The 11,360-nt window shown below is 56.9% G+C and overlaps 1 protein-coding gene across 1 annotated transcript; it reads right to left on the bottom strand.

The window, feature by feature from the left end:
* Positions 1 to 9,688: 9,688 nt before the first annotated feature.
* LOC112107149 (coiled-coil domain-containing protein 71) lies at positions 9,689 to 11,324 on the bottom strand. The gene has a single exon (XM_024200735.3). The coding sequence runs from the start codon at positions 11,250 to 11,252 to the stop codon at positions 10,065 to 10,067; it is 1,188 nt and encodes a 395-aa protein (XP_024056503.2). The 5' UTR covers positions 11,253 to 11,324; the 3' UTR covers positions 9,689 to 10,064.
* Between the last annotated feature and the right edge of the window lie 36 nt (positions 11,325 to 11,360).

Below are 11,360 nucleotides of genomic sequence, written 5' to 3'. Positions count from 1 at the left end.
TGTAACGCACCCCTGAATTCTGGGCCTTCACACCACCAACTGTGAGTGGGGGGCAGCGGCTTGCCACATTAAAGGGACCTTCGTCTGCTGGCCTGGCGCACTGCCAGGTGGGAAACTGAGGCAGAGGACACAGCCCAAGGCATTCAGCGTGGGGCGGGTGTTACTTATGGCCACAGGCTTTTGAACTGTTGCAGAGTTTGCCAAATTGATACTGAGCTGGCTCCCTTTCCCCTTTAATCAAACTTCTCCGGCTCTCCCGGGACGCGTTCATGTGCACAGGGACGTCCCTTCTTCCTGCGTTTCACCCAGACCTCACGCAATGCTCTGCAGTCCTCGCCCGCAGGTTTCTCGGGAGAGCGGCCTTATTTCTTCCTCGTTCCCACCCCGCTCCGTTCGCTGGCCCCATTGCAGCACAGGGGCTAGTGGCGCTCGGGCCGGCCTGGCGGACACCAGTGCAGCGTGACAGCAGAGCACTGCTGGGCAGGAGCGGGCGTCACTTGGCAAAGCATGCCTTCGGCGAGGGGCTCTGGGAATCGGGGAGGGGAGGGTTGGCGTTTCTTTCCCTTGCTGGTGGGAGTGTAAATCCAAGGACACCTGGCTGTCTTAGCAGCAGCTGCTGCTACTGCAGCCTTCAGCCCCGCGCCGAACCCTGACCCTGGGGAGGGGGAGAAAGAAGAGGGCCCGGGAGGACCTGCTCCACCCTGCAAGCCTGTGCTACAGCAGATCAGGACAAAGGCCTTGGCAGCGGACACAGGCGGCGGGGGAAGGGCCCAGGAGTCCAGCAGGGCAAGGGGAGGGAGACGCACCAGCACATAATGGGGCTTCTCATGCAGAAACCCCAGGCTGCCCCCACGTGGAGCTCCTTGGAGGACTCCATGGTAGCAGCTCAGGGAAAGCACACGGACTCCCAGGCCCACAACCGGAGTCTGACAGTCCGGCACCCCCCTGCAGTTCTCCTGGGGAGCGGACAGGAAGAGGGGCAGGTGAAAGCACAGCCAGGACTTCCCCCCGCCCCCCATACCTGTCACCTCGGCGCTCACATGCGGCTGGTTCCTGGTTTGCACACTGTGACCAAGTGGGACTGTTCTTAATGTTGCCTCTGAATACTGCGTGGGTGCCTCAGTTTCTGGCCAACCCTCTGTCGCCTGGCAACTAATGGCCAGGCCCTTCCCCCCTGCAAGGGGATGCTAAAGGTGTGGGAGAACAAAGAGGTCAGGTGACCTCCTGGCCGGGGAAAGGAACTCAGCAGAGAAGGAGGGGCTGGAGGGGGGTTCAGTTTGGGGCTGGCTGGGGACGGGGGTGTCTGGCTCGTGAGACCCCAGGATGGACCCGGCTGAGGGATCCGGTTCTCTGTACCTACAAGCTCTGTTTTAGACCGTGTTCCTGTCATCTAATAAACCTCTGTTTTACTGGCTGGCTGAGAGTCACGTCTGACTGCGGAGTTGGGGGGCAGGGCCCCTTTGGCTTCCCCAGGACCCCGCCTGGGCGGACTCGCTGTGGGAAGCGCATGGAGGGGCATATGCTGAATGCTCCCAGGAGAGACCCAGGAGGTGAAGCCGTGTGAGCTTCTTGCCCTGAAGACAGTCTGCTCCGAGGGAGAGGAGGCTCCCCAAAGTCCTGACTGGCTTTGTGGGGAGCAGTTCCAGAGCATCGCCCGGGGACTCTGTGACACACACACTATCCAAATGCACAGGCTCAGGAATGGGTACGTCTACACCAGCCAGGGCCTCCAGCTTTGCAAATTCTGCCCCAGTCAGGAGCAGGCTCCTTCGGCTAGGTGGCTGGGCAAGAGCCTGGCAGATGAAATTCAGTGCTGACAAAGGCAAGGTGCTGTGCCTAGGGGACACTGCTGCCTGGAACTTACCAACCACCCGGGACCAGGGCTCGAGGTCAGTGCAACCTCTGCTCGCTGGGCAGCAGCCGTCAGAGACGCGAACAAAGGGCTGAAACGCATAACGGGGGCTGGGGAGTATGATGTTATACAGCAGCAAGCCCTCCCCTGGGATGCCAGGACTGGTCACCCCCCTCAAACCGCAGAGAGGAGAGGCAGGTGGTGGGAATGACCAGGGGCCAGGAGAAACTCCTGTACCAAGAGAGACTGAAAAGACTGGGCCCGTTTTCCTCTCACAGCCGGTTCCCCCATCCTTGGGACCTGCCAGGAAACGTGAGCAGAAGAACATCTGTGAAGCCATTTTCGGTGCTTGCCTGAATGGTTCTCCAAGTTCAAAGCATTACCAGAGACCACCGCGTTGTCAGCAGCCCCTGCGCAGTGAGCAGGCTCTGGGTGTGGGGAGCTGGGGAGACCAGGGCGTCACCCCAACCCCAGGGACACAGAGCGAAGCAAAGAGGCAATTAGAACAATGCACCCCTAGGCCAAGTTTTCAATCCACATACAGGCACCTATGTCCCCTGAGTTCCAACCCCGCTGCTCCCAGGGAAGCCAAGGGGGAGCACCTCCCCCACCCCCTTTTAGAGGTGATCAGTGCGTGTGCACAGTGGATGACAGAGGCAGTGCCGAAAGCTGAACAGGTGGAGGAAGGCACACAGACAAGCCCTGCATGGCACCGCGCCTCCCAGCTCCTGCCCTGGGGAGCAGCGTCCTAACTGCCAGGGAGAGGGATACGGGAAGACCTAGTGTCCTTCCCTGGCTCCTGCACCTGGTCCTGCCTGGTTTGCTGGCAGGACAGGGACATTACAGCACTTCCCTTGCAGAGTCATTCCCGGCCAGCATCTCCTGGACAGCTGGGCCTGCCCAGCCAGGCACCTCAGGCCTTCATGGTCGCTGCAAGAGAGAAAAACGTTAATGAGCTGTTGGGGACGCCGGGACAAGATGCTGCGTTTGTTTGGGTGCGTGGTGTTGGACTGGCTGACGCTGCTGCAGGGTGCGAAGGAGAGGCAGGACGGGGGAGCAGGGCTCGTAATGCTGAGTTTTAGAGAATCCAGCCCCGTGCAGCCAGTCACACCTGAGGCTCTGCCCCGTTCACTTGACAATGTGTGATTGTCATTAGCACCAACAGCAGCAGCCTGGCCAAGGGTGCGGAAGGGCCCAAAGAGGAGCCGGACGCAGCTGGCTGGGTTCTGAAGCACCATTTTACTGAAGGACGGCAGGGCCAGATCGCCTGCTCGCATTTCATAACAAAAAATTCACTTCACTTAAGAGAAAGAGATAGTTTGGTTCTGGCCTGTTTCCTCGTAAGAGTGGGACAACACTACCACTGCCCTTCACTGAACAGCGGCGTCCGAACATACACAGCACGCGGGGCACCGCCCACCCGCCTGGCGAGCCTCCACCACTGACCACGCTGCACACACACTTCACTCCCAGCCCAAGGGCACCAGTTGTTTCAGATTCACAACACAAGCAGCATGTGGGGTTCCCTCCTGCAGGCGATCCCGTTCCCAGGCTGACAGCAGGGGGGGCAGGCCCGGGACAAAAACCCGCTGGTAGGAAATGGCCCGCTGGCTCTGGGGACTAGCGCTCTGCTGGTATGGGGCTGGCCTGGATTCACACCAAAGAGAAGATCGTGGCAAAGCTGGTGGCTCCAGTCCAAGCAGAAGCAGGCCAGTCCCGCTGCAGCAATGGAAGTTCTCTCACAAGGCTGCTTGGCAATGATGGACAGTTCCCAGGCTCACGGGGTCCCACACAGACTGGCTGCTATCCCCCGGCTCTGTGAATAGTGCCCATCGGAAATGCTGCAGGCAGAGAGGATGCCAGGGTTTCTCCAGACACTAACTGCACCGACATCCCTTGCGCGCTGTGGCAGGAGGCGTATTTCCAAGTGCTGTGTGTGCCCCCAGGAGCGGGGAGGGGTGGTTAGGAGCATGGCTGTTGGCACATCACTGCAGCACTGCGCGCCTGGCTTTGCCTCTGGGGAAGGCCCCAGACGCCCTCTGCGGAGACCTGTGCGCAGCTACAGGAACGGAATGGGATCATTAAGACACCACAAGAGGGATAGGCCAGGGGATAATAAGGCCTTTAAGGGACTCCTCAGGGCAAGGGCTAATTGCTGCCTTAGGGGAACTTCCTTTGGATGCTCATGCTGGGACGAGACGCGCTCCTCCTTCTAGTGCTGTAGATCGGCACCGCCTGGGCAGGGCTCTGGGCCGTGAGCGCGGCAGAGCCGCCGCAAAGCAAGTGAGGACGGACCCCAAAGGCTGCGCAATGCCCCCCAGCGCAGCGCCCGAGGCCCACGAGGCCCGATCGACTCAAGGGAAAGCTGTCTGGAGAGGGCTTTGCATTTGGGAGTCTCTGGTACGTCACAGCCTTCACTGAGCTCAATCCCCCAGCCGCACACGCTGGCAGCCACACACAGCCGGCTTCTTTGGGTTCCCTTAATCCCAGCTCCTTGCTTTTGCACCAGCCGGAGGGGCCTCCCTCTCGGCAGCAAGGGAGCTGCGCTAGCTGAGCTCAGGGCCAGGGTGCCGGCTTTGTAAGCTGCTGTTACACACACTGACCCAGAGCTTGGGGCTTTGCCCTCCCACCCAAGGCTGAGCAGCTCCTAGGGGCACGGCACTGTCAGCCCTTCACTCCCTCACCAGCCGTCACAGCCCAGGGGAGCGATCCCGGCCCCTCGGACCCGTCCAGCACAGCTTAGCAAGACACATGGTGCACCCAAGGGGAAGAGGAGCAGTGGGGGCAGGGGACAATCTGCCATAGGGCACTGTCTCTAGCTGCTGGAAGGTGCCCCCCAGACCACAGGGGTTCCAAACATCAGCATCACTTTAAATCCTGCACAACAAATACACTCACTTCTCCAGGAAATAAACTGCAGGTGCCCAAAGCAGCCTGGCACAAAATACATCCCCAATCATCAGCTCTGCCAGAAACTCACGCTTGTGCATGGAGTTCCCCAGTGCTAGAGAGAGAGAGAGAAAACACCCTCCTCTCCCAAGGCACGCCCTGTGTGCATGTGGCTGCACTGGGTGTATAGGCAGCGTCTGTCTCCCTAGTCGGGGGGGTTTCACACACCCGCTGGCGAGAGAGAGCACTAAAGCAGGAGCCTGTGGTGGGAAACAAGGCACAGGACTCGCACTGCTTTGTGTATACTGACTAGATTTCAACTGGGCAGCTCTGCTGGTAGGCACAGCTCCTGGACCAGACCCTCACACCCCACAATGCTGCTTACTCCTATACTCAGACAACTACGCACAGGGTCTCCCCCAGGTTGGGCCGGGGAGACGCCTCTCGAGCACTGTGTGACTGAAGGTGCGGAGTGCTGGAGAGGGAATGCAGAGCCCCCCATGGCAATGCTTAATTCTGTTTACACCACGCAGCTAATACTGGCCCACGCTGCTTTCCCCACTGCCTTCTCTGGGGTGCACTCAAACTCATTTCCCTGGGGCCACGATTTACTTCGCTCCGGACACGGCACGGCACCCAGCAGCTCTGCCACAGAGCCAGTGCTGTTGGCTGAGATAAACCAGACCAACGGAAGGGGCCCGCCGGGAAGAACCAGAAACCCAGCCAAACAACTGCACATAAGAGGCTGGATTTGTACCTAGGCAAGATCTCTCCAGGGAGGCAGCACTGAGGGGGGGTGTGGAGCCGAGCTGGGCAGTGCACCGACATCAGCACATCCTGGAACTTAGGGCAATGACACATCAATCCAGCCTGAAGTGTCACCTTCATCCAGGGCCTGTTCCGAGAAGCGCTCAGACAGCGGCCATTCACACGCACTCTGCTAGTGCTCAGCCACGGACATACGCCTGCCCTCCAACACAGGGGGGAGATACCATTTAAATATGTACAAAATTATCCCTTCGGTTTCTGCAGCAAAGTGCTCTAGAGATCACATACCGGGGTCACTCCTGCAGCCACCTCTGGGGTGGAGCACACAGCAGGTCTCTGCCAGCGACACTATACAACACGGTTTGCAGAGAGGAAGCAAAGGAGAAATTCCTCTTACTGAAAAGAGAGGCAGGAAGATGCAGCCTGGTCACAACACACGTTTGCGTTCAAATTTCTACTCATTAACAGCAGATTTTCAACCAAACATCTGAAAATCAGATCCTTCCCCCTCCTTTCACGGACCTGCGCAGACACATGCTGCTTTCCCTGCAAGAACGCCTGGCCTCGCTAACACACAGAAGGAAGTGCAGGGGCCCGTACCCCGGGTCACTCATTACTGGTGCAGCCAACTCAGGGAGGTGAAACACAAACGGACTCCTGGCAGGTAAGTAAAAGCGGAAATGATTCCCCAGGAAGGTGGTTAAGTACAACCCTCCGCAGCCCTTATTCGAACGACAGGAGCATTCGTCCACACAGGACAAGCACTGCTGAGCGTGGCTCTGAATGTGCCCAGGAACAGCACTGCCAGACTAGGCACTTGGGTGATCTACACAAAAGCAGACTGAAAACAACCTGTGTGCAGAGCACTGCAGCGTAACACATTCAGCACTTACTGGATCAGTTCCGATAGGGCCCTGTGGCTGCCCGAAATGCCAGTCAATCAGTAAAGAACAATCCTGCAGGCCCTTACACCTCTGTGCCAACCCAGCCCCGACGGGCAGGGAAGGGCACAGCACACAGCCCTGAAAGGCCACGTCTCCTCTCCTGAGCGATGGTGGGAGGGAAGAGCCCATACCCTCAACTCCAGCACTGTCTGTGCAGCACCCTCACAATGGGGCTCCGAGGCTGACGGGTCTCCAGGGGCTATCACAACAACCCGTGGCATGGAGCTGGATTCTCTCCAGCAGGGCTCCAAGGGCTGCCTGCAGCCCCCCCTTGAAACAACGAAGGGGAAAGGGTTGGCGAGTGGGGTATCTGCATTCCCCACCTGCACTGGACCAGAACCATGAGCACCCCACTGCACTGCCATCTCTGCCCACGACGACCCTCGCTAGCTCAGACACCTGCTCTGCGGGATTCTGGGCCGGAAGAATGTATTGCCGTGCCTATCGCTGACAGACACAACCTCACGCACACTCCACCGACCAACCAAGCGGAGAACCACAGCGGCTTCCAGCTCTCCCAGGAACCGGGCCACCAGGTCCCACCGCCCCCACCCCTTGCAGGAGAACCTGGGTGGACCCCCCCCTTTTCCACACGCTATAGGAACTCTGAGGTGACGAGTGGGGAGGCCCAGCAGTGCGAAGGCAACAAGCCCCGTTTGACGTGTGCAGTCGCAGGGGGACAGAAGCGTGAGCCGCCTCAGGGACACGGCAAAGATTTCGGGAGCTGAGCGCTGTGGGGAGGCAGGCAGCAGAGTGCTGCAGGGGGTAACGCACCCGGGGGCACCCACAGCTGCTCACCTCTATGGAGAGGCTCAGCATACGCCGAAGGAAGAGACCTAGGCCTGGATTCACCCCTGGGTATAAGCAGGTGCATTTCTCACTGGCTTCAATGGGAGCTGGACTCGCCGCCGCAGGCTCCTAGAAGCTGCATGACGAGCGAAGCCGGGCAATGCACTGCTGTGGCCAGAACAGGAGATAATGCTGCAGTGCCTGTAGAGAGGAGAGAAGGAGGAACAGAGCGCTCCCAACTGGCTGGAGCTCTGAGCCCTCTTGAGACTGGGAAGATCCACTGGAGGGCAGGCTATTCCCCAGCCTGCTTGAAACACAGGGAAGGGGCCGAGCAGAGGGAAGGGAGGGAAATGGGAGAGGAGTGATCAAACAGCCCCCGCTCACCCAGTGCCACTCCTGCAATGGGAACCCTTTGCAAAATTAAAACACAAGGACTGTGAAAACAAAGAGTGAAAAGGAAACATTTCCATCCTATAGCCAGTCCGGGGCAGCCACTGAAGGGCACGTCCTATGGCGGGGTGAGCACCTGGCCAGCGATGGCATTAGCAGCTAGCAACTCCCGATAGCGCGACTGCTGTGGGGCTGGGGGGGGCAGCTGTGCCCTCTTGAATGGTGCTCCACAGATTGGCCAGATACTGTATGGAGGGTGCTCGCTTTCCAAGGAAGCAACAGCTAGGAGCCGCCGTGTGAAGTGGAAGAGCAGATTAGCGGAGCCAGCCGACGCCAGGTGGGACATTGCCATGGCCTGTGGTGGCTGAATCCCCTGTAACACGCAGCACATGGAGGCACTGCTCCGGCACCCCAGAGCCGACCCATCCCAACGGTCCAGAGGATGGCTCTAGGCATCAGCTGGCAGAAGGCTGTGGGTTGGGGGACCTGGAAAAACCTGATTTCACCGGTGTAAGGGAAAGGGAAGTCAGGCCCCGGGGTCCAGCTGGTGCTGCAGGGAGAGGAGCTTCTCTGACCCCCCCTGCTGCTGCCTATGCATTACAGGCAATAGCTTAATATGCTGCTCCCTCATTGGACGCACAGCTCGTCCATGCATGCAACAAAGTGTGCGACCTTCTGGTGTGCTTGTGTGTTAACAAAACAGGGCTTCCCGGTAACGAGAGACCTCCCACAAACAGCCTCAGCACTTTGGATCGACTCTCCTCTGGAGAAGGGGGGGAAATGTCCCTTTCTGTTTTCATGGTCTCTAGATTGAGAGTCCCTGTTAGTCAAGTGCGAGATGACGAAGGCTGTCTCTCTGTGCAGGGCGATGGTCACGCCCCATCCAGCACTGACAGTCGGAATTTTACAATCGTTCACATGCAATTGGCAATTCCCTTCCAACAGCAGAAGGCAGAACCAACTGTAACCAGTGAAGGCTCTGCCTTCAGATCACACCCAGCACCGTAACTGCAAGTGAGACAGGCATATTCCCAGCCTGTACCTGCCAGACTCTCCCAGTGAGGAGGGAAGGAGGCACCTACCCCTTGTTTTCTCCTGCTCCCCTGAACACAGAACTAAGCACGGAGACTCTAAGCAGAGAAAGATTTTATACCCTGCAGCAGATCATCACCCTAAAATCCCAGAAGAGCTGGCAAATCTGAAATCCAGGATGAGAAATAAATATACAGTGGCTTAACCCCGCGCAAACCACTCCCCAGAGACTAATCCCTTATGCTCTTGAAATGTTAAAAAAATTGCTGGGAACTCGTTTGATGAACCTGCTGCTGCTGTGCTGTGGTTCTCATCCATGCACACTCCCCTGGAGCCAGCAGAACGTTAGCAACACTCGATACATTCAGAATCACAGTGGGCGAGTTCTCGACCTAACCCGCAAGTCACTGGAATGTTCAGCAGCACTCAAGTGATGACGGTCTGGCCAGGAAATATTAAGTATCCGCTGATTGGCAGCCCCAGATCTTGGGTCGACAACCAGCCACAAATTCATTTCTTAAGTTAACAGATGGGGCATGACAGCACCTTCCCCCCGGCGCTCTTTGGAAGCAAACCCACAGGAAGCATTTAGCATTTCTGCTGATAGCGAAAGGGGGCGGCACCCAGAGAGCCGTCAGACAGACTCAGAGCTAACAGCCCAATCAGCCCTCCCCTACTTTCCATTTTCTTTGCCGAGGTCACCTGAACAGGATAGACCTAAACCCAGCTACGAGCTGGCAAGTCTCCATCTGGCATGGTGTTTCCAGAGACAAATGTGTGGCTATAATTCTGCCTGCTTCTGAGCTTCTCAAGAGAGCCCAGAACAGACAGGTAACAACACTGACGATGGGAAAGAAACCCGGGCACCTTTCGACAAAAGACTGACTGAAGGGCGAACCCAGCTCCAGAGGGGCGGAGGAGACGTGTCTTCAGACAGTGCCAGGGCACTGTGTGTGTGTAGATATATAGATATAGAATAAAGTTATAAAATTTGATCAAAATAAAACCAAGAAATGTACAGCTTGAAAAAGAGCAAAATATCACAGTGCATGAACGCCAGGAGAAAGTCACGCGCTCCCCACTGCACAGACACACGCTCCAGCACGTTCAGAAAAGCACAGCACAGAACACTAGCACCTGGCTTCGCTCAGCTCACCACGGGGGCTGGGAGGCGTCGTCCTGTATTTCTAAACACGGTTTTGTACTCGCGCAGTCCAACTCTGCAGAATGTTGCCAGGCAGCCAGCAACAGCCGTGGAGCAAGCTGCCCAAAGTCTGCAGGTACCGGCTGTGATACTGTTGCCGGACACTAGAGAATGAAAGTGGCTCTTACACATCTCCACAGCCTGGCAGCTGGTTCACACTTCTGTACTGAAGAGAAAAGTGACAAAAGGAAGGAACTCAGGGGACATTGTGAGAGGGGGACAATGGCTGGATTCTGATCACAGGGGACAAGTTAACCCTAAGGATCTTCTGTGCTCTCCTCCTCACTTCATCGTCTGACGACGAGCTGTCCACCTTAATGGCCCGGGATCTCAGCAGGTTCAAAGTGCTCTGACCTAGTTCAGGTTTATTCATGGCATTTTTCTTCTTCTTCTGTGGTGCTTCTTTCACCTCCTCGGCTCTTTTCCTTTTCTGCCCAACTGTCTCCTGACTACTGCTGTCTTTCCATTCAGTTCTCCCCATCGGAACTTCCTTGGCTTTATTTTTAAAGGCCTTGGCTTGTGACCCCCCACTGCAACACTGAGATGAGCTGCCTGTAATCCTACCGTTCAGGATTCCAGATGCTTTGCAACCATTACTCTCCTTTAGCACCCCACCTTTCGTTCCCTTCAGAAGCGTTACAGCTAGAGCGGGAGAATCTGGCGCTTTCTTAACTACGTGTTTATAGCCTTTGGGGTCGAACTGCCCTGAGGGTAGCTTAGTGTTCTGCCTCGAGGCACCCGATGCCTTGAGAAGCTTCAGGTCCGAGGGGGAGATTCCAAGATGCCCCTGTTTGTATTTGGACTCCAAACAGGATGCTGTGGCTTTCAGTGGGACCAAGGCTTCCAGAACGACAGAGAGTCTCATGGCTGGATACACGTCAGGGTACATATTAGCTGGGAAGCCCATTGCTGAGGCCTTCGATGTGCCTGACCGTGTCTCTTTCAAGGAGTTGAGCAGCAGGTTTGTGGCACTCCCTTTAGAGACAGGCTTGGTGCGAACGCTAGGAGAGCTGACTGAAACTTCCGCAAGTGTCCCAGGCACCTCGGCTGTCACGGCAGGGCTTCTAACCGGAGCTTTCGTACAGTCAGAGACAGCAGCGCCTGTGTTTGAATTGTCTCGCGTGCTCTCTTGTGTCTGGCTGGGAGTATCCGCCGTGCAGGAGCTGTACCCATAAACATCCTTGCTCCTTAAGACGGTGGGCTGGTAGCCTTCCTCCTTGAGGCCTTGGAGAAAAGCCACCAGCTGGGTTTCGGTATCTGAAAGGTCCTTGGACATGGGGTTGAAGACTCTGAGGGCTTCCTCCAGGGCTTTCTGTCCTGCAGAAGAGATTCTTGACCAAGAATGGACAGCTTTTTCTTCCACATTGTTCACCTCAATATTCATGGCATTAGGGTAGTAGGAGCTTCCAATAGGTCCAAATTCCTTGAAAACCAACGCTGGACACCTCAAAGGGAAAGAAAAGACAGTTAGCACAACCCAAACACCAATCTC

The sequence above is a fragment of the Terrapene carolina genome, unplaced genomic scaffold (genome assembly GCF_002925995.2).
Source record: "Terrapene carolina triunguis isolate 2854851 unplaced genomic scaffold, T_m_triunguis-2.0 Scaffold51729, whole genome shotgun sequence".
In the NCBI taxonomy this organism is placed as follows: domain Eukaryota; kingdom Metazoa; phylum Chordata; order Testudines; family Emydidae; genus Terrapene; species Terrapene triunguis.
This window is presented reverse-complemented; position numbering and strand designations above follow the sequence as displayed.